This window comes from Tachysurus vachellii, chromosome 18, assembly GCF_030014155.1.
Source record: "Tachysurus vachellii isolate PV-2020 chromosome 18, HZAU_Pvac_v1, whole genome shotgun sequence".
Taxonomy (NCBI): Eukaryota; Metazoa; Chordata; class Actinopteri; order Siluriformes; family Bagridae; genus Tachysurus; species Tachysurus vachellii.
Window position 1 is genome coordinate 20,167,502 of NC_083477.1, and position 22,500 is coordinate 20,190,001.

At 41.6% G+C, this 22,500-nt stretch overlaps 2 protein-coding genes across 3 annotated transcripts in view; both read right to left on the reverse strand.

Annotated features, from left to right (window-relative positions):
• LOC132861384 (diacylglycerol kinase theta) overlaps window positions 1–17,192 on the reverse strand; it is a 25,017-nt gene extending 7,825 nt beyond the window's left edge. The window contains exons 1-15 of one of the 2 annotated variants that reach the window (XR_009649933.1): window positions 16,466–17,192; window positions 12,379–12,458; window positions 8,155–8,254; window positions 7,170–7,255; window positions 6,942–7,067; window positions 5,422–5,578; window positions 5,122–5,196; window positions 4,524–4,624; window positions 4,067–4,281; window positions 3,312–3,402; window positions 2,624–2,678; window positions 1,748–1,809; window positions 1,485–1,635; window positions 721–759; window positions 116–231 (exon numbers count right to left, since the gene is read on the reverse strand). Coding sequence is in view for 1 of the 2 variants with exons in the window: in XM_060892884.1 (XP_060748867.1) it covers window positions 116–231; window positions 721–759; window positions 1,485–1,635; window positions 1,748–1,809; window positions 2,624–2,678; window positions 3,312–3,402; window positions 4,067–4,281; window positions 4,524–4,624; window positions 5,122–5,196; window positions 5,422–5,578; window positions 6,942–7,067; window positions 7,170–7,255; window positions 8,155–8,254; window positions 12,379–12,458; window positions 16,466–16,751 (1,740 nt within the window). In the remaining variant the exon portion in view is untranslated. The remainder of the gene's footprint in view (window positions 1–115; window positions 232–720; window positions 760–1,484; window positions 1,636–1,747; window positions 1,810–2,623; window positions 2,679–3,311; window positions 3,403–4,066; window positions 4,282–4,523; window positions 4,625–5,121; window positions 5,197–5,421; window positions 5,579–6,941; window positions 7,068–7,169; window positions 7,256–8,154; window positions 8,255–12,378; window positions 12,459–16,465) is intronic. The other variant, XM_060892884.1, reaches the window with a different exon arrangement.
• An 885-nt stretch (window positions 17,193–18,077) lies between these two features.
• nfkb1 (nuclear factor of kappa light polypeptide gene enhancer in B-cells 1) overlaps window positions 18,078–22,500 on the reverse strand; it is a 29,631-nt gene continuing 25,208 nt past the window's right edge. Inside the window, exons 22-24 of the mRNA XM_060893230.1 lie at window positions 21,222–21,388; window positions 20,992–21,124; window positions 18,078–19,883 (exon numbers count right to left, since the gene is read on the reverse strand). Of these exons, the coding sequence (XP_060749213.1) occupies window positions 19,789–19,883; window positions 20,992–21,124; window positions 21,222–21,388 (395 nt within the window). The 3' untranslated portion in view covers window positions 18,078–19,788. The remainder of the gene's footprint in view (window positions 19,884–20,991; window positions 21,125–21,221; window positions 21,389–22,500) is intronic.

Consider the following 22,500-nt stretch of genomic DNA (forward strand, 5'->3'; position numbering starts at 1 on the left):
TGCCTCTGAATCTTTAATTTTATAAACAGCTTTAAGACGAGGCAGTGTGCTAGACTAAGGTGAAAATAAGACTCACACACACACAGAGCAAAGAGAGAGGGAGATTGAAGTGTACCATGATTTCTGGAATGATGAGACAAGACAGTTGCTTGCCATTGATGCTGGTGTCTTTGGCCAACATGTAGATGCGTTCAGCTTCAGAGAAACAGGTGATCTGCAAAGCCACCGATCCTACACAACACACACACACACACGTTACAACTTACACATACTCTTCGTTGGATGCTATACACACAGTGTACAGAATATAACGGTACATGGTCATGAATGGATTCTGTGAGTTCTGGTGTTGGAAATGAGGTCACCTGAGGTTAAACGATCATTTCAGGTTATTTAATTCAATTGCATTTTATGGAGCTGTGTGTGTTTAACAAAAATCTCATTTAGAGATCTGTGTGTAGGACAGACTTTAGCAGTCAGAGCACAGACACACAGACCCACAACATCATCAGTAGGATTCAATGAAGCCGAGAAGTCTGATTCCAAACAATAGCAGCATTTTGTGGCAGTGTCAAAGAACAGAGGCATTTCTCACACTCACTGACACCCACACAGAGAGAGCGAGAGACAGAGAGAGATTTTCCTCTCTTCCTTCATGGCCTGAGCCTGGATTTAAGCCAGGTTGCCATAGAATTGTTGCTACGGTGACAAGTCCCTCACCTTGTGCTGGGTAGACGTGAGTGACGGTGACCAAGTGACCTGCAGAGAGAGAGAGAGAGGCAGAGAGAGAGAGGCAGAGAGAGAGAGGGAGAGAGAGAGAGGGAGAGAGAGGCAGAGAGAGAGAGGCAGAGAGAGAGAGGGAGAGCGGCAGAGAGAGAGAGAGGCAGAGGGAGAGGCAGAGAGAGAGAGAGAGAGGCAGAGAGAGAGAGGCAGAAATAGAGAAAGAGGCAGAGGGAGAGGCAGAGAGAAAGAGAAAGAAAGAGAAAGAGAGAGAGAGAGATTTCTCTTTTTTAGTGTCGTTGTCATGAGAATGGTCAGTGTTAACATTGTTTGAATGCAAATTCCCGGAAGGGTTTAAAGAAAATATTAAAGCCTTAACAAATGAATCCATACTGAGAAAGCAGCCGTGTACATTAGGGACGGATCAATACTTTTTTTAATGAGAATGCGTAAATAATCTCTGGTACTCGTCGATACTGAACTGAGTAACCTACTTAGCATTAATAAACCATGGATATAACTGAACACTTAGTTTATTACTTAGTTTAGGTCTGGTTACGTTTCCTAGGTTTCCTACGACGTGGACATAAACGCATCATTTTAAACGAAGTGTATTCAAATTGGATTTTTTCCACTAATACGAGTAAAACTTAAACGTCTGCCTACTTTAGCTTAGACCACATAATTAACCACATTTAGTGTTGTGAAATCCTCATGTAAAAACGATCAGAGAATATAGAAGGGTGTGGGAGAGTGAGACTGACTCTTGATAGTGAGGTGTTCCTGCAGCAGCTCTGTGTATTCTTCTGTGCTGAACTGCAGTGGAAGTCCTCCGATCAGCAGGTCCACCTGGACCATACGGTTCCTGCTCTCCACAACGTAAAAGCGAGTCTGGTTCATCTGCCTCAGAGACATCTGTAACACACACACACACACACACACACACACACTCACTCAGGATGACTCTTGATCGCTTTCACTAATACATTAATTGGGCCTTATCTGACAAAGAAGCAGGTCAGAGTACCTTCCTGATCTCTTGCAGCTTGTCCAGTAAAAACTCCTGACCACCAAGAACCTGCTTCTGCACTGAAGGACAAAGCACAAACTCAACAGAATAGACATGACCAAATACACTCACTGTGATCTTTGACGACAACACAGCACCTTCACATCTAAAATCATACACATGAGCACCTAAAGATAACGATGGCTTCTAATAATTCAGTTCGCTTACTGATCAAATACACCAAGTAAACGTCTCATTGCGAGACGGATGAACAAAAATTTGCTTAAAGGTGGGGTCTCCGTTGTTTGAGAAACGCTTCAGAAAACTGAGTTGGGCCGTCAAACAAAACAAAAACTAACGTGTAGCCAATGAGCAGAAAGGGGCGTGTCTTGTAAATATGGGCGGAGAGAGTGTTCAGTGCGCATGTGTGACATTAGCAGAAAGCGGTTTTAACATTGACATTGAGGATAAAAACAAAGAAAGAAAGCGAAGAAAGGCTTACGATAAAGGCAAGAAGTAGGACGTGTTAATATAGGATCAGCTTTCCGGCGCTGGAGAGAACTGATGGAGCAGGAAGGCCTGCGAAGGGACGCCGAGGCGCTTTTTTCCTTCTCGATAGGTGAGTAACGTTGGTTTTGCTTTGTTACACAGAACTAATATATGCCTTTGTCCTTTGCATGATTATGCTTGTGTGTCATTTTTGCTTGTTTGTTTATCTGCAATCGTATTGTTCTGTGTGGGCGGAGCTATCAATACAGGGGTGGGACCCGTTTGGGTTAGAAGCGTGTTTGTTTTGGTGATTTCTACTGTCAACATTGGCTTTCAAACATCGGAGACCCCACCTTTAAGTTTAATTACAGCATGGCAGGAAATAAAGAGGATCCTGGATCTTACCTTGTTTGCTGCTCATTAAAACCTCTACAAGGTTAAAATCTGCAGGGTTTTCATCCTGAAACACAGACGTCACGCAAGTTAAAAACAACGCAGATGTATTTCAGAGAACAAAGCTGACCGATATTTGAAACGTGTTTATATTAGAAACTATGAAGGTCAGAAAGAAAACACTATCCTTAAAATAGGTCATGGTTGATAACAGGATGTATACAGGAAGGTACTTCTAGGTATCTGTTTTTATCTAGAAGTTAGGTTAAATGACCAGATGTTATTGTTTCCAAACCACAAACCATAGAGAAAGTTACCATATACTTTACACGGGAAGTAAACGTAATGGAGGTAGTAGAGTATGAAGCGCTCAAATAGAAAACAGTGTACGTGTTGGTGCACGTGCGAAAATATATTTACATGATGCCGTATTTAAATGTACAAGCGATATTAAACCACAGAGCTGCTGAGTCCTCCATTCTGATGGGGCAAAACGGGGTTGATTATATGGTGCATGTTGTAGCGTCCTATTCGGGACGTGTAACGTGTAGCTGTGACATCACTTTCAGATAACTTCACAGAGAGGACATAGAGATATATTTAAATAGGTGTATAAAGAAAGGGTCAGACGTGGCCTAGAACGGACACGGCTTAGTTTTAGCGTGTCGTGCGTGACGGAAAGCAGAGATGAAGGCTGTACCTGTTTGCCGAGCTGAACGAGCACTTCCTTAATGACCGAGTCTGCGGTTTTGCTCTTCCCAACGGTGATACTGATGTAGGCAACACCGGCCCTGCAGACATACACAGACAAACACACACACACACACTTGAAATGAAATACATCCACAGCCATATCAATAAGCACACGTTCTGATTTCAAACATTAACACATTAAAGCAGAAAACTAATTCTCAAACAAAAGTTTTAGGGATTTTCATCAAGTGAAACAGACTCTATTAAAGACACGGAGTAAAAAACGCTTAAGATTTGATTCTGTAATAAAGCCTCCATACAGTCAGGAACTTTAACCATAGCCATTATTTTTGTGCTCTTTTAACTTTTACCAACGTTAAGATACACAAGCAAATGGTAAGAGGGACACGATATCGCGAACACATTGCTGCAGATGTTTTAGTGCTGAAAATTCTGATGATAGCTGCTATAATACAGTACGTGTTGCTATGACAGCCATTATTGATTGTCCCCTTATGCTTATTATTTGATCGTGGTGATCCATTACATCTTGTAGTCTACATCAATGAGATCGGGAATATGTCATAGTCATAATGCAGGGTTCAAAGAAACTCTTACCAAATATTTCGAGAAATGTTTACTGTGTGTGAGTGTGTGCGTGTGTGTTGCCAAAACATTGTCAGTACGTGTTGTGTAAATACGAGTACAGCAATTTGATCTGCTCCTGATTTTTTTCCTGACTGCGTTTAAATAAGCGCTCACTTGAGCCAGCCAGCGTAGATCTTCAGCAGCTCCGTGTCTCTGGGCTTGGCTCGGAGAAGCCACATCTCCGGCGGGCAGTCCTTAAACACGGCCTTGTTATCGGGCATGCCGTTGCGGTTGATGATGTCATCCGTTAACAGGTCGGGTTGGGTGTAATTCTGGAGCTCGTATTCCTGCGCGTCATCCGGGATGTAGAACGCCTTAAGTGCCGCTTCCTGCTCAGACAAGAAGTCAAAAAAAAAACAAAAAAAAAACACATTTCTGTTATAAATACACTATCCAAAAGTTTGCAGATATTGCAGAATTCTATACAATATTTCTACATGCTTTTTTTGATCCCATTTACCATTCCTTCCTTTAATAGTGGACATCCGACAATGCTGACTTGAACTATTTGATATTGTTACTATCCTTTAAAACCAGTGCAGGAAAGGAGGGAAAGCTGTAAATATCTCACCACTATTTCCTCATTCTTAGTTAATCTAGGAATGGAGACCAGCCGGAACTGATTACGCTTCACACCGTCATCCCCGTCGAACACTCTCAGAGTCTGCTTCCCTAAAACAGTTCGAAAAGGGTTTGTTTTTTTTAAACACTTCATGTTATTTATTTTATTTTTAACTTCTATAGCATTTAAATACAATTACATTTTCAGTGTGGATAAACAAAACTCACTCCTAGTATCTTATAAATTACACAATATAAATAAAATGCACCAGAAATGAATCGACTCATGACTCATGTATGCAACATCTCCAACGATGTCTTTGTCTTATGACTCTTAAAAACACTTGGGCTCGTGCTATTACAGTAAAATACTCGACATGGTGGTGTGATGAAACCACAGGACTCTGTCAACACTAACAATTATCTGTAGTGACTTATGTAACAGCAGCAATAAAGTAACAGGTTGTATAACCTGACCTGACCGATCGTATCTGAGATTCAATCGTGTGGTATAAGGCTATAACACTGCAGTCATGTGCTTAACAGCGATGAGTCGAGAATCATAAGTGAGATTTACGCTCATTTTATACACTAATAATAATCTTTACCAGTATCTGATGAGCCTGAGGACTGATTGTCCTTCGATGTTGTTGGATTCTGGACATCAGAGTCATCTAGATTATCTAAAAAGATGAAAATTCTGAAATCAATGCAAAATAAAATAATAAAATAAAATAAAAAAATTGGCTGAAATACAAAGTGAAGCAAATTATGCGGTCATGCATAATGTTTAATAGCTGAATTATTAAGCAGTGCTTCACTGTCGAAATCAGTATCTTGTGGGATTAGAAACATGAGTGTAACCGCTACGGCTCTATTAATGAACGGCGTCTCTGCAGGCTGATTACCCAGTTCGCACTGCTGCAGGGGCTCCGAGATGCGGTAGCAGTGAATCTTGCTGAAGTTGCGTGAGCAGACGCGCACACAGCTGGGGTGCAGGATCATGTTGCGCAGGCGACCCAGACCGCACTCGGGAGGGATTGTGATATAACACGAGGCATGTGCCTGCAAATACACACACACACTGGAATTTCATTCATTCATTTTCTACCGCTTATCCGAACTATTCTTGGGTCACGGGAAGCCTGTGCCTATCTCAGGCGTCATCGGGCATCAAGGCAGGATACACCCTGGACGGAGTGCCAACCCATCGCAGGGCACACACACACTCTGATTCACTCACGCAATCACACACTACGGACAATTTTCCAGAGATGCCAATTAACCTACCATGCATGTCTTTGGACCGGGGGAGAAAACCGGGGTACCTGGAGGAAACCCCCGAGGCACGGGGAGAACATGCAAACTCCACACACACAAGGCGGAGGCGGGAATCAAACCCCCAACCCTGGAGGTGTGAGGCGAACGTGCTAACCACTAAGCCACCGTGCCCCCCACATTGGAATTTATTAGGATAAAAACAGGACATGTAGTATAAAAAATACAGCAATAATAGAAACAATAATCAAAAGCACAAAATATAACGCAAATTTCCTGCTACTGAACTGATACAAAAGTGTTATTATAAATCTGTGACTTGCCCATGAGAACGTTTAGATGCTACGATGTGTATACAAGGGGCCATTTCCTCTAAGCTGTCTTTCTCACCAGTGTGTGTGTGTGTGTGTGTGTGTGTGTGTGTGTGTGTGAGGGGGGTGTTGATGTCTGCATCTCCTTTAGACAGCATGTTGAAATGGACCAGTTCCTTTCCCACAAGCTGAATGCTTTAACCTTCATGTTCATAATGACAATTTTGGTATCCATTAAAAAAGCCTGGCCATGTAAAGGACCACTGCAGGGTTGTGTGGATATTTCTCTAATCATTAGATCTGTACTTTATTCATAAGTTTGATAAATTCTAAGTTTATAAATCCTAAAATGAGGAATCGGCACAAGACACTTGTGAATTCAGGCCACGTTTTTCACAACACAAGATTACACATCACAAGATCAAGAATATAGTGCTGTTGTTCTATAAGTCTATGTCTATTTTCACACTTTAATATAATCTGTATACATGTTGTATTATTTTCTGTATGTATTCTTGTACTGTATATATTTAGTCCTTATTCTTTATCTTTACAGATTATACGTCTACATTTGTTCTGTCTCTGTATTTGATCTTGTTCTCGTTTTGGACTGAGACGTATTGGCATGCCGATCAATAACGTGTTAGCTTGCCATCGAGGGCGATAAACAATGACCCGCGTTCTCTAATAAATATTTCAGCGGCCGAAATCGATTCAAACAGCACCAAGAATGAACAGTGGAGAAAATGCACTAGGACTTTATACCACAGCAAATTCTTTGGTGAAAGAAACAAACAAAAGCTCACGCATCTGTCAATAACGCTGAGGAGAGAGCTTACCGTGACGCCGCACCACTCGCACCTCATTCCGGCGAGGACGTCGGAGGAGCCGCAGACCCGCCGGCACACATCGCAGCGCGCTCCGGATGCCATGTTCCCCTCCCGCCAGTGGTGATGGTGAATGTCCTGGCATGGGGTCAGGGGTCAGCAGGTTAGGAGGTGAACAAGGACTGACGAATTAAATACAGCAGTGGTTCCTACACGTCACGGTGTAACTGTAAGACTTACGTAGTCTTGGCCTCCATCTTGATGACACAGACGACAGTCACTGCAAACGAAGGGGGCGCAGTCGCTGTGAACGTGCAGCTCGCACACTGAAACGAACACACGCATGACCGCAGGGTCAGTGTTTTCTGTGTAAGCTTATCTGTAAGCACGTGTCTGTGTGTGTTTCTGGTGCAGGAAATTTCAGGTCATGAAACTTATATGTCTATTTATATCTATATATATCTATATCTATATATATATATATATATATATATATATATATATATATATATATATATATCAAAATATCAACCTTCAGTGTTCTTCAGCTTCAAGAGGCACTCTTTTATTGTGTGAAGGCAGAAGTGGAGACTATCACTATTCTACTGAAAAAAGAAAGCTGAGAGCAAGTGTGAGAAAAAGGGTGAGTGTGAAAGAGAGAGAGAGAGAGAGAGAGAGAGAGAGAGAGAGAGAGAGAGTGTGAGCGAGAGAAGACATGTAAACACAGAGAGAAAGAGGAAGAGAATGCTTTCCTTTTTGGATATCTTTCTGGCCCCTGCAAAAGACCATCTCGTGTTGCCATGGCAACAGCAGATCCGCATCAAGCAGGCACTGGGCAGATAAATGAGCAACAAGAATGAGAGAAACATAGAGAAAGAGTAAAAGAGAGAAAGGGGGGGGTGACAGGATGACACAAAAATAATCTAAACAAGAAAGCAGACATGCAGAGACAGACAGAGAGAGAAAGAGAGAGAGAGAGAGAGAGAGAGAGAGAGAGAGAGAGAGAGAGAGAGACTGTGTGTGAGTGTGTGTGTGTGTGTATGTGTATGTGTGTGTGAGAACAAGTACAAATTATACAAGAAAGTAAAGTAAGTGTTTAAATCTGTCCGAAACCACACTGCTTTCCTCAACAACACCAGACTGTAGCTATAAAACCTCCTGTAATATTCTGGGTGTTTAATCAGTAAACAGATTAGTTGGAAACAGGTGCGTAAACCACGGCCACCTTCACATCGTAAAGCCGACGTTCCCTCCAGGTTCTTGCGGCACAAGCAGCAGAAGCGCTTCTTCTGACCGGCTGGACCAAAGCAGTGAGCTACAGGAACCTGTGAGGAGAAAAACAAGCTTCATTACGCTGAAACACATTCTGACAGACCTGAAGGATCAAGATGTCATTTTAAACATGTTCAGACACATCACGTGTACACGTCTGTGCGACCGTGTTGTGTTTAGGTTTTAATATATAGTTTGCTATATTGCTGTTTTTTGGTTGTTTGATTTAGGAATTGTGGCAAAAATTATTTAGCCCCTTTGTGTTTTTAGTTTTGGTTCCCTGTTACGCTTCTCATTGTCAGAGAAACTCAATCACAAATTCTATATATATATATATATATATATATATATATATATATATATATATATATATATATATATATATATATATATATATATATATATATATATATATATACACACACCCTGTTCCAAATTATTATGCAAATTCTATTTACGTGTCACAAAGATTAAATATTTTGTTTTTCAGTTTAACTCATGGGTGGCATTGTGTCTCAGGGCTCTTTTGATCACTGAAAACAATCTGGGACACCTGTGATAATTAGATTGCCATGTGAGCCCAAGTGAAGGAAAAACTACTAAAGCAGGGTGTTCCACATTATTAAGCAGAGCACCATTTCCATGCAATATGGGGAAGAAAAAGGATCTCTCTTCTGCCGAAAAGAGTGAAATCGTTCAATGCCTTGGACGAGGTATGAAAACATTAGATATTTCACGAAAACTTAAGCGTGATCATCGCACTATTAAGAGATTTGTGGCTGATTCGGAGCACAGACGGGTTCGTGCAGATAAAGGCACATTGAGGAGGATTTCTGCCAGATCCATGCATCGGATCAAGAGAGCAGCTGCTAAAATACCATTACATAGCAGCAAACAGATATTTGAAGCTGCTGGTGCCTCTGGAGTCCCGTGGACATCAAGGTATAGAGTCCTCCAGAGTCTTGCAATTGTGCATAAACCTTCTATTCGGCCACCACTAACCAGTGCTCACAAGCAGAAACGGCTGCGTTGAGCATAAAAATACATAAAGACTAATTTTCAAACAGTCCAGTTTACTGATGAGTGCCGTGGAGTAGTGGATGGTTGGTGGACGGCCACCCTGTTCCAACAAGGCTGCGAGGCCGGCAAGGCGGTGGTGGAGTCAGGTTTTGGGCCGGAATCATGAGAAGAGAGATGCCCCTTTAGGGTCCCCGAAGGTGTAAAGATGACCTCTGCAAAGTATGTGGAGTTTCTCACTGACCACTTTCTTCCCTGGTACAGAAGGAAGAACTATGCTTTCATTAATAAAATCATCTTCATGCATGACAACGCACCATCTCATTCATGCTGCAAAGAATACCTCTGCATCAATGGGGATAAAAGGAGAGAAAGTCATGGTGTGGCCTCCATCCTCCCCTGACCTCAATCCTATTGAGAACCTTTGGAGCATCCTCAAGCAAAAGATCTATGAGGGTGGAAGGCAGTTTACATCCAAACAGCAGCTCTGGGAGGCTATTCTTTATCTTTATTCTTTATTTATCTTGCAAACAAATTCAAGCAGAAACTGTCCAAAAACTCACAAGTTCAAAAAAAATACTGTTATCATTAGGAGATTTGTTCAGTAAATTTTGAATTGTACTCTTAATAGTTGATAACGAGAATTATGCTGACTGTTATTTACATCAATTATTTAGGTAAATGAGAAAGATATCATTTGCATAATAATCTGGAAAAGCACGTGTATATATACGAAATATATAAATATCTTAAATGTCAATTGCTTGTTCAAAAGAAAAAAGGGGGAAAGAAAATGGGAGAAAAAAAAAAGAAAAGAATTAGAAATTTAGAAACTACATGAATTTGTTCAATAAATAAATAATAAGCTCACAGTGTAAACATTTTAGTATTATTTTTGTTACATTATAACGCTTGTGTCAAGTGATAGATGAAAGAAGTGTCCTCAACACTGTGTGTGTGTGTGTGTGTGGGTGTGTGGGGGTGTGGGGGTGTTGGTGGTGGTGTCAATGAACAGTGTTGGTTACGCAGTAAAGTTTTGTTCCACTTTTGCTACTTCATGTTTGCACTCTTACAATATAGTCCATGTATGTGTTTGGGGTGTGTGTGTGTCAGTGTGTGTGTGTGTGTGTTTGATCAGGGATTGGTTGCTGGGGTGTTACAGTGAATTTTGAAAGAGTTTCCTGCCAAGCGTGTCGTGTGTGGCATCATCATGTGACAGCTTTACAAGATTAAAGGCAGGATACAGTATAATGCTGCAGGTGAATGCTGGGTAGTTTGCCATGTTGTATTACTTCTCGGTACAGATCTTCCTAGCACTCCTAGCATGATATGTACTGAGAACAACTCAAAACACTTGGTACTACCTTTGAGCGTGTAGACGTATGCTGAAGGAAAGCGTGCGTCTCGTTCAGACGTTTATCTGTCAGTTTGTGGGCATCGAGATCGATCGGTGTTCTCGGTGCTTTTTTCAGCCCTTTTTTCCCGAACATTTTCTGCGCTTCACGTATCTCAGCCAATTCAAATATCAAATTCAATTCAAATTTCAAACCAATTTGGTTCTGATTTGGACTCGCAGTCCAGCAAGTTCTGTACAGACACACAGATAAGATCCGTCTGTTCGCTCCTTTAATAAACTAAAGCTCCAGTTATCTCCGAGGCTGCTGCAGGATTGTATTAAAGTGTCATTTATAAAGCCTGTGGCGGATGACCTCGGATTTGGCTCCGGACCAAGGTCTTATAAAGATATAACGCACAAACTGTGAGCGTGCCATGACACACAGCTTTGAAGCTACTGTGACCTTCGGCTGTGATTGTTTTATTAACAAAACGCGGACTTGTTTCTGGGACGCGCTGCCGTGATATGAGTTACGAGTGTGATTGACTTTGACAAACTGACTTCTAACACACACCTCACAAAATGAACACACAGCCCGGGAAAGACTCCAGGTAATTAACACTCCTGCAAGTGAGCAAGAAAGATTGGAGCTACTGATGTGACAGAAATGACAGTTAAAGGCTGAGCTCTGAGCGCTTCATCCCAACAGGAAGGAGTGGAGCAAAGCTCACCACAAAGCCAAACACTCTTCTTCTTCTTTACCTACGCGACGCTTCATTACAGCGACCACACAGGCTACGAGAACGCACATCCTCACACATCCATGGGTCCTTGACCTCATCCTGCCCAGAGAGGGAACACTTCCTGTCTGGCTCCTGTGGGACTTCCTACAGTAGGCGACAGGAAGTGACCTTGTTTCCTGCACAGGACCTGGTTCGTTCAAAGCCGAACAGCTTCACAAACAGCGAGTAAACCAGACGTTGTGCAACCTCATACCTCAAACCACAACATTTCTATTTATATTCCAGTCCATCTACAGTAAAAGGGACTTCACCAAGCTTTAGGATTAACTTCTGTGTTTAAACAGTCGAAGAGAAAAGATTTAATAAGAACCGCGATCTCGTTAGGAGCGTAAAAGGTAGCAGGAGTGGATTTGGTGGATTTAGAACATTAGAGAAAGAGGATCCCGAAGCTCTCATGATGGCTGGGGAAAATCATTAAAGGGCTGTGTGTGGGACAGACAAGCGAAGGACAGCCTGCCAGTTGGACGCCTCCTTGTTTTCATGCTTTGTTATGAATTGGCGAATCAGATGAACAGCAAACGCAGTGTGTATAACACGAACATCTAAAGCATTGACTAATCTGTGTGTGATAATGTGTGTGAAAGTTCAGCTCAGTAACATGTTTCTACATAATAAAGCAAAACAGGTTGTTTTCAATCGCAGGCGTCTGCAAAATGTCCACGATTACATCCTTGTGATAGATTACGATTCTTGATCGTACTCGCGCGTTTTAACAGAAACCTCGAAATTAAGTCGAGAGTATAATCGAAGGCTCGATGAATCGACTCTTTCTGACCGATCCGAATCGAGTGTTGATTTGCTGGGGCTAAAACTTTAAGCGACTTATACAGTGACTTTTTGATTTACGTTAGTAGTCTCCAGTGTGAGCGCTGAAGGACTGTGTTTCTACCAAGAATTCACCTTGTGTATGAAACTAGTTTCATTTCCAAGTTTAAATCAAGCACCATTTGTGTCGTCTGACCTGTGTGTGTGTGTGTGTGTGTGTGTGTGTAATATACATATGCGAGAGGTTCTCACTCACCCGCACCAGCGTGGGCGCCATGCAGGAGCACACGGTACGCATGTGCTTCAAACACTTCTCGTGAGACATGAAGTTACACACTGCAGAGAGACACACAAGAGAGAGACAGAGAGTAATAGTTAGTTTCCACATTTACATACACACAAATTAACACCGTGTTCTCGGCAGCTTGGCGCACACACAACAGTCTGATGTGTGAATTACAGGAAGTACACTCTGTGCTTGCTTTTGTGTGGGTCAGAAATGGAAAAAACAAACAAACGAGGCACACGCTTCTTCTGAGCTTCACACGTGTACATCTTGACGCTGCTTATGAAAGCACGTCCGTAACATTTACACGTCTCTCGCCGCTGGTCTTTAATTCAGACGTCGGTGTTAGTCTGCGACGTAAAATCCCACGATGCGCTGTGGGTCGACGTGATGCGGAATACCCGTCCCAGACGTTTTTATACGTTGTGCGACCTCTTGACCTCTTCACACATGAAGTGGTCTTTTATTTCATTTGTTCATTGAAGACAAAAACTGAACTGTATCACGTTACAGAGAACGTGCAGAATGGAAACTTGTGTTTTGTAGAATGGAGAACTGTGATGAGGAAAGTCCTGATCTGAGGACATTACACACGTCGTCCAGCCAATCAGATGAAACAGGCATAACGGAGATTTCTTGGTGTTTATTAGATGATGCGACGCCACACGTTGTCCTCAACCAGATCAACATTGCTGACAAACTGGATGTGGCTTGAGGTTGATATTTTTAGACCAGATTTCGAGTGGTGACTTTTTCAAACATCGAACAAGTGGAAAATGGCATGTTTGTAAGAGCGGTGCTTGAACCGGTGAATCTTTGCACACGTGTTATTTATTTACTGACCTAGTAAAGTGGGTTAGTTTATGCTTTTTATTGAGGCCGTGGATTGCTGTAATGTGACGTCATGCTTTCACGAGCAGCTTGTGGTTATGATTAAAAAATAAATACAATTTTTTTAAAAAGTCTCAAGGAGAAGTTGATGCGTGTGCATGAGCATCGTGACGCTCGTGATGTTCTGCAGAACTTCGGGGGGGGAGGCAACGCGAGTAAACTTCTCAGCCACTTGGCAGGCAAGATGACACTACTAACCACCCACACAACCCACAGCATGTATACACACACGCACACACACTCACACACAAACACACACACACACACACACTGTCCTCTGACGCATTCTCAGGTTTTGTATCCTCCTCAGTGACAGGAAGTGGGCTTGCTGACTTGAACTGTTCTCAGTAACAGAATGTCCATGAGAACTGTTACCAACACACACACACACACACACACACACCACACACACACCATGTCCAGAGCACCTCATATTCACATCTAGTTACCTTCTCTGGGATGAACACTTAACTGTAACTAGAAATGGATAAGAAGTACGTTGCGTCATACAGTAACAAACGATGACGTGATGGTGTGTGTTTAGTGCTCGACTTATGCAATTAGGAATGTCGGTAATCACCGTGTACGCATCATATCCTGAGATCGAACATGCTGCGTACTGGACGCGTTCACTATGAGGCATGAAATTTATAAAAAAAAAAAAACTAAACTGCGGAATGAATTGAGGCTCAAAACTGCTCACTTCTGGGTTCTGAATAAGGAGGATGGTAGAGAAAACAAAACAAAACAGTCTTCACTGTGTATAACTGCATTGTTGTTTTTTTTTGCTGTGTGGGACCAAAGAGAAATCATCCGGTTTTAAATTATTTAAAGAATAAACAGTACTATAGTGTTTAAATTACAGCCTACAGGCGAGCAATGAGATAAACCTAAAATACAAACAAGACAAGAACCTTCAGGTGAAGAAAAAAAAACACAAACAAGCAAGCTGGCTCTCTGAAGGTACGAGGTACAAAATGTTCCATAGACACACACATTTGCTTCCTGTGCCCTGTAATTACCCATAAACCTTTTCTCTGCATTGCAACACAGATACACAACAGAACCTCAAGTCCTAGGTGTTGCATTGTTTTTGTACATGTGTCACCTGTTGTATCTGACCTGCTCTGTTACTACGCGAGTGTATTATTGTTTGATACGGGCTGAACTGTAGATTAGCCGCATCGTTCTGTAACAAGCCCCACGTTTGTGTGGGTGTGTGTGTGTGTGCGCTCGCATGTTTACGTTTCCTCGTGTCCTCAGACGTTCCTCACCTCATGGCCCCCCTTCTTCAGAGACATCCCCTCCCCTCCCCCCTTCCCGTTTGTACTTCCATCTGTTGCCATGTCAACCTTGAAGATTCGATCACGACTTGTTAAACGACTCTGCCTGGCAACACTGCTGCCTTCGATCATGACCAGTAGCCCCGCCCACTCCGGCAGCCCCAACGACTGTTTCCTGGCGATCGGATCCTTCAGCGTCTCTGAGGAAACGTTCCCGTTAGCTACGCCGTGACTTTGTGTCCCTCAGAGAGTTGCCTAGCGGTCTAAGCGGTTGAGTGACACTCAAGTGTAAGAAATCTGATTAGCGTTCTGAGAGTCAGATCGAGAGCTCAAGTTAACCATCGGTGATTGAAAAAAAAAAAAGCTGGGAAAAGGAACTCACACTGAGTCATCACTACACACTCAGTGTGTACTGCCAGTTCATAGTGAATAAGTGAGTGGGCTGGTGATCGCTCTGTAACAAACAGAAAGTGGAATTTTTAACAACCGCACTTTCAAATATCTGGCAGATCAAGTAACAACAGGTGACTGTCTAGAAGTATTCGGGGTGTCGCCGTGAGAAAAGCGTCTCCGTACTACCGCCGACCTTAAAACGGTGTGAATTAAAGGTGCGGTCTGAGATTTTGATGGAACCCGGCGATTTGAAACTCAAACAAGAAACGAATAGACACCTTGCTGTCAAAGTCACGCCCACAACAAAACAAGTGCAGGATGGGAAGCTGGAGCTAAGGGATGTTACCTGTCTGGAAGCAAGCAGATATATTTGGTTCAGTCTAACTGCACAAGTCTAAACGATGAAGTACCAACGAACACACAACAGTACTACGTTCAGTAAACATCAAGAATCTGAACATAATTTCTTTCTATATCGACGCATCTTTGTGGAGCTTTCTGAAAAAAAATTAAAGAAAGCCTCCTAATATCTAAAGCTGCTTTGACGCTGCAGAAAATTCTTCAGGCAACAAAGCTAACCAGAATCCGTTGTTATTTTCCTGGAACGCATTAACCTCTTACGCACCCGAGCGCTTTCTCCTCCTTAAAAGCTCCTGGTTGTTTGACCAACCTCACTTTGTTTCTGATAAAAAAAAAAAAAGTAGTATATATTTTCTCTCTGTCTTCAAATCAGGGTTATGACTGCTGATCTGATTGTAGAGATTTTTTTCAAGAAACTCAAGACATTCTCTCTAGACTCTCTCTTTCTTTTTCTCTGGTCTCGCTCGATCACGCACACACTTCGATACGGGAGGCCAGACGTCTCTCGGTCAATTAAGGATTCCTGAAATCGAGCGCCATCAATCTCGCTCCTTTCCCAGAGGCAGCTATTCGATATACATCCTGTACACTAGAGGAGGAAGAAGACAGCAGCGAAGAGACAGATGTGGACAAAAGGAGACTCGTTCATGTCAGACGTACAAAGAGAAATTGAGACTGAGATTCAGAGAGCGACAGGAAAAGAAAGAAGCAGAACTGTATATTCTTTCTCTGGTCGTTTCCTTCTTCGCCGAACAGTTTAGTGTTTCTCGTCACTACGCTGAGCTGGTTTTTGCTCGTTGATTGAATCATCTTGGAAGCTCTTCTTGAGCACTTTTGAGCAAAGCTTTAAAACCTTCAACATGCATTTTAGTTTCTTATTAAATGGAAAAAAAACAAAAAAACAACTTAAATGTTTTATTCCTTCTCTGCAAACTTCAGTGTGTTTCCCAGATCTCTGTATTAAAACCTTAAATGCATTTCTCTCATACAGCAGTTTAATGTATCTGCTGCAGATTTCTAGCCTTTCACACGTGAACATTGCGTTTGCGTGCGTTTCTGTGTTATACATCATAAAGATAGAACATTCTGGCGTTTTTACTGCACGTGAGCTTCTGATCCAGACGTCATACCTTCACACACGTAGCCCACGAGCCCCCAGATGAAGTCGCTGCAGTGGTGGCAGAAGGTCGGCTTGGTCAGGGTCACTTTACGGAAAGAGTGACCGGTGGCGCCCGAGTGCTGCTTAACGCACCGGGTAGATGGCGACTGGTGCGTTTTCATCCTCCCGGAGCCTGGGCTCTCTTCACCGTCCCTCTTCCTCCCGTTAACGGGGCGTTCTGCTGCTGCTTGCTTGATCCTCTCAGTGCTGGGGCTTTCTCCAGGCTTTCCCTGCTTTATTCCGCCGCTTTCCGCCATCGCGAAATAAACCGCGCGCGAGTTCGAACGATCGGTTGTTATGCCAACCGCTGGACGTGACTCAGAGACTCGGTGAATCGGTGACTCAGTGACTCGGACAGTACCTCAGTTAGCTACTGCTAGCACATCTGTGAGGGTTAAAACCGCACCGAATCATCCTGACAGAAACGTCTTTATTAATCACTATTAATTCTATAGAAAAAAAAAGCCTACAATTCGGTTTAAACGAGTAGAAACACCAGAAACAAACGAAGTGACTAAAATGACACACTTTTCCTGAGGAGAAAGAGAAACGCCTCAGCAGCCGAACACTCCAAACAAGCTGTTTAGCTCACAGGAAGGTAAAAAAAATAGCGGTTTAACGAGTCATGACGCCCGGTGTGGAGCTCTGATGGAGCATCGAGCGCTAACGACAACAAACTGAGCCGCGGCGCCGTCGCCTGTTTACACTTTGGTGAGATTTCAGTGTGCACGAGCGCGACTTCCGCCCTCCCGCCTTCCCTCCCTCCGCATGCACGCACGCACGCACGCGCGCACACTAACATACTCACGTGCATGCACATAAACAAAAACACATCTGTACGTTAATATCTAGTGTGTGGAAACTAAATACATTTTTTTCTCACCGTATCTCACGGACATCAGCATTCCACCAACATCTCCCTGAAATATTTACACTGCCTGCTTAAATCTTTAAAGTTTCTTTAAAATCTTAAAATCCTTCCCTGTCTATTCTTTACGCATCTTCTTGTAGATCCTCCGCTCGCATTCATCCTCGTTTCGTTTGTTATTTATTTATTTATTTTTTAAATATTAATAATCCCGAAACCATAATTTGGAAGCTTTACATATTGTGCCGATTCATAAACGTGTCGGATCTTTGAACCGGATCTTTGAGAGCCGACTCAAAAATAACAACATTAACATGTTAGCCGTGTTAGCAATGTAATCAAATGCTATTCACATATTAAGCGAATGAATTAAATATGTATAATATTGTGGATTTCTTTTTGTCTAAATGATTATTATAAGAGTTTATATTATACTTTATATTAGAGTTTTTACTCCATTGCGATAATAAACAGTATGAATTTGGAAATCAGTAAAACATTCAAAGCACATCTGTATCCTGGCTTCATGCAGCTCTTCCGCCATCTGGTGGACAGATGCGGGTATTACATCTGTCTGCTTTAATCCAGCTAACAGTCCTGCTGTATAAAAACACATTCACATACTAGTTTAACTCATTTGATTAGCTGCATTAACATGTAACATAGTGTTACATAGTTTATTGGTCACACGAGAACACGCACCAACACAACGGCAGAGTGTAATTATTAGTTTTATTATAAAAGTACATCAGTAACACATTTCAAAGCGAGTTATAAATACAGTTTCTTTGCTAAGCAAGAACAATGTTTTGGTTTTCCTCATTACATAACAATATATAGCAGTCTGTAGCTGATATAGTAATTGTAATGATAATAACAGACGAATCTCTAGAAAATGAATGCAGCCAAAACAGACAGAAAAAGGGGCATGAAGCTTGTACGTCTATCCAGTTATCAAGAGAAACGAAGAAAAAATATTTTGGATCAGTTTATGAGCTTGTATACGAATACAAGGTGAAGTGTCGTAGAGATCGTCGTGTACAGTTCTGCATTTCTTTATCATATCGCCTTTATACTGATATGTTCTCGAATTTAGACGTAGAAATGAAAACACGTTTGGGGGGTTGGGGGAATTCTCGGGTAAACATTTCAAACATACTCGGTTTCGTAAAATGGTCACAGTGCAAAGGATGGATCATATTAAACACGCCAGATTATTATTACTACAATCATTTTTACAAGCATTTCTTCAGAAAATTCGAGCAAGTCAAATATACTTGACTTTTTTTTCCTCATATTTGACAATTTTAAAAATAAAAAAAAAATTTTTATACAATTTTCCTGTCAAACAGCGATGAAGATTTACTTTGCAGTTTGCACAATACTATAAAATGGAGCCGGGAAACAATGCCATCTCTCAGCTCACGTCTGTGTGGAGCTTTGTGTGAGTGTGTGTGTGTGTGTGACCCTGTGTCCAATACATATTGGGTTAGAAGGTAATTGTGTAATCATTTCCTTTAAGGTTTGATATCATTATCTTTGAGTTATTAGCTTATGAAATAAAAAGCAATCTTCAAAATGCCAAAAAATAAGATTTCATTCACTATTTGTCATTTTTTTTTCTGATTGTAGCACCACAAACACACAAAAAAAAATAATATTAATAAATCAACACAGTACCACCAACACATCTCTGCAATACAACAGTAGATGAAAAGCTTAGACAAAATAATAAGAGAAATAAAACGATAAATAAATGCCACCGCTGTATAAAAAAAATAATAAAACAAAATAAAGCGCTTCCTTTCATTCTTTTTCTTCAGTATACTAAAAGCCTATTGGTCCAGAGGCTCTGAAAAAAAGATTCAGGTAAGAGCGTGATAAATGGAGTGCAGCGTTTCCTGAGACAGGATTCACTTAAAAAAAAAAAAAAAAAAAGAAAAAAAAAAGAAAAGGAAAAAAAAATAAAGAATCATCATAGTATATAATACAAACCCTGAATATTTCATATCCTGATGATGCTAATAATATCACATTCATACAACAGCATGGCGTAGTTGTGTAGGCTTGTACACGTCCTCTGAACATTATAGCATGCTTAATATCTGTCAGAAAATAAACAAGACATTGTTTAACTGTCTTTTTCTTATTAAAATCAAAAACCATTAAAAAAAAAAAACATTTTGGAGTAAAAAAAAAAAAAAGTACTTAAATTAACAACTGAAATTTTTTCAACCAAGTGCGTCTCCCCAACACGACACTCCAAGCGCTGCCTTGTCGATGGTCTCGCGTGTGGGCGTGGCTTATCAGCAGCCAATCAACGAGTCCCAAGTCAGAGCAGCGTTGGAGATCGTCGTGCGTTCGTAGTTCAAGGTTGGGAACTTGTTCCAGTGGGAGGTCAGCGAGTCAGTCATGGTGAGGCTCGGTTACAGGAAGGACGTCTCCACGCCGCTATCGCACACGCCGTTGTCGTCCGACACAGATAATTTTAGAGCCTGCAAGTGATTGGATATGGCGCCGTCTGCATGGGTAGAGAAACAGAGAAACTTTACGACTAAATTCTTTTTTTCTAATTCTTTTTTTGCCAGAAAGTTTCAAAAACTTTTTAAATGACTGACATTTTGATATTATGACATCATGACTAGGGGCGGTGTTACACAGTAACACACTGCCGCATATAAACAGATAAATAAACATGTATCCTAATTGATGTGGTTTGGAAGGGTCAGTTTATTATTTATAAAAGGAGTCTCTAGTATTAAAGCGTTACGTTTTCTGATAGGGGAAAAAAAAAAAAAATCAAGAGTCTGGAGAGAGAGAGATGTAACTATAAAGGGATAAAAATACAGCGAACTGAACATAAAACAGTATAAACTGTAAAATCAGTGAAAAGCATGATAAGGGAATAAATAAACATGGAACAGATAAATATTAGAAACTATTCACGATGGTAACGACAGTAAGGGTAACTTCTACGTACTATGACACGACTTCGTGTAAATACCAATATCAATACTATGAGTCGCAGAACAAAAGGTTTGGGAAACTTTGGTACTCAGTTCTAAAAGCACAAACACCTCAGCGGGAATCAAAGAATTTTCACTTTCCTTATAAACAACGACAAAAAACAAGGTGAGAGAATTCCCCTGTTTTCTTCTCGAGCACCATCAAAACCAGAACCTGAATCTACGAGTCACTTTGTTTCTCGTACGGCAATGACTTCAATCTCAGTTCTGCTTTAGAAGCAGTGGGAAATCCCCTCCCCTCCTCTCTCTCTCTCTCTCTTACCCCCAACCACCACATATCTGATTTACAACTACACTATTTCATCACACGCGCGATGACCAAACAAAAACTACAGTGTGTGTATTGTTACGGTCCCTTGTTTAGGGAAACCCCAAATGTGACACAAACACACACTGCTCGCTGTTAGGTTTAGGCAAAGTGAAGACAATGCTGCTGAAAACAGGAAGTGTGTGATATCATTTGGGAGTGAATGCATGTGTGTATGCATCACCGAAATGTGGCATCAGAGGGGTGTGTCTCTGCACGGCAGCTACCTCCTACTTCTTGGAAGGTCAGGAAGAATTGTGTGTGTAGTAATGTGTGTGCAGGCTTAAAAATCCTACCGGTGCACAGATCTTCATCGTGTGCGTTCTCGTTTTCATCACACGTGATGCTCTCCTGCAGTATGCTGACGGCGCCGACGTTCCCGATACTCTTCAGACCTGCTAAGAGCTCGTGCACTGTCCCGCCCGATACCTGTGTATAACGTGGTGGGAACAGTGAATATACAGTATGTGAACATGGATGATAGACACAGACAGAGAGAGAAAGAGAGAGAGAGAGAGATGTGTACCTCGTAGCTATCCAGAAGTGTGCGTGCTGGCTGTGAGCTGAGGCGGAAGGCGTTGGTGAGGATGCCCAGTCTGAGTGTGTGTGCGAGACACTCCCAACCGCCTGCAGACTCCTCCAAACATTTGCACAGTGCCTGCTTTGTCTCTGTGCCCAGTCTGTGCAGGTCTCCTAAACACACAAACACACACGCTCGCATTTAGCACAATACAGGACTTTGCAAACACACATTTGAATCAGAATTCTCCATTCTGATTGTTCAGAAGCTGTAGATGAATCTTGTATAACAGCAGCTCGGACCGGAGTACTTATAAAATAATCGGCTAGGACAGGGGTCGGCAACTGGCGGCTCCGGAGCCGCAAGTGGCTCTTTCATCCCTCTGCTGCGGCTCCCTGTAGATTTGGAAAATAAATATTTCATCTAAATTTATTTTATTTTAGTTAGTTAGTTTTTAAAAAAATGAAATCCTAAGATTATGATGCTCTTGTAACATTAAAATAAACCGTGTTTAATTTTTTTTTGTCGCTCAAAATATGCGTCATATTTTGTTTTTCTCAAAATCAGCTTTCCTCCGCGGTGGACAAAACACACAAGTGTCTATGTGCGAACACCTAAGAGACAGATTCCAAGGGACCGTCTGCAAAGTGCAAAACCCGAAAAGCGAATACAAAAAACAGTCAATAACGTCACTGTAATACACTGTACTGTCACCAGCTCACACATCACTGATGTCCTGATAGTTATACTACAACACGTATTTGGGAGAAATGTCTTTTTGTATAATTTTTATGATTTTTCATAATAAAAAAAAAAAAAAAATCACTGACTTCACAGTACACTGCACTTTGCAGACGGTCCTTTGGAATCTGTCTCTCAGTCATCCGCACAGAGACTTATGTATTTTGTCCATCACGGAGGAAAGCTGATTTTGAGGAAAATTGGGTTGTAACTGCGTCTCTACATTACTACGATAAAAAGAGGTGTTATTTGTGTAGTAAGAGCGTTTAGCTCAGGAGTTATTGACTCGGGAAACTCCAATCTGTGAATATGCGCCAACTTTACTTAAGTGTTACAATTTTGATGTCATGAATACGAAGAGGACTCAATTAGACATTGAATGTTTTATTTGAAAGAAACCTTCAACTCGGCGTCTTTTTTGTTAAGGTTAGTTCAAACAGTTCAAAATCTTTTTGTTTGCTTGCAGAAATAAAATTTCGTTTACTCGGTAGCAGGTCATTGATGTCAAACACAACACACTACAGTTTTTTATACTTTCCATTAA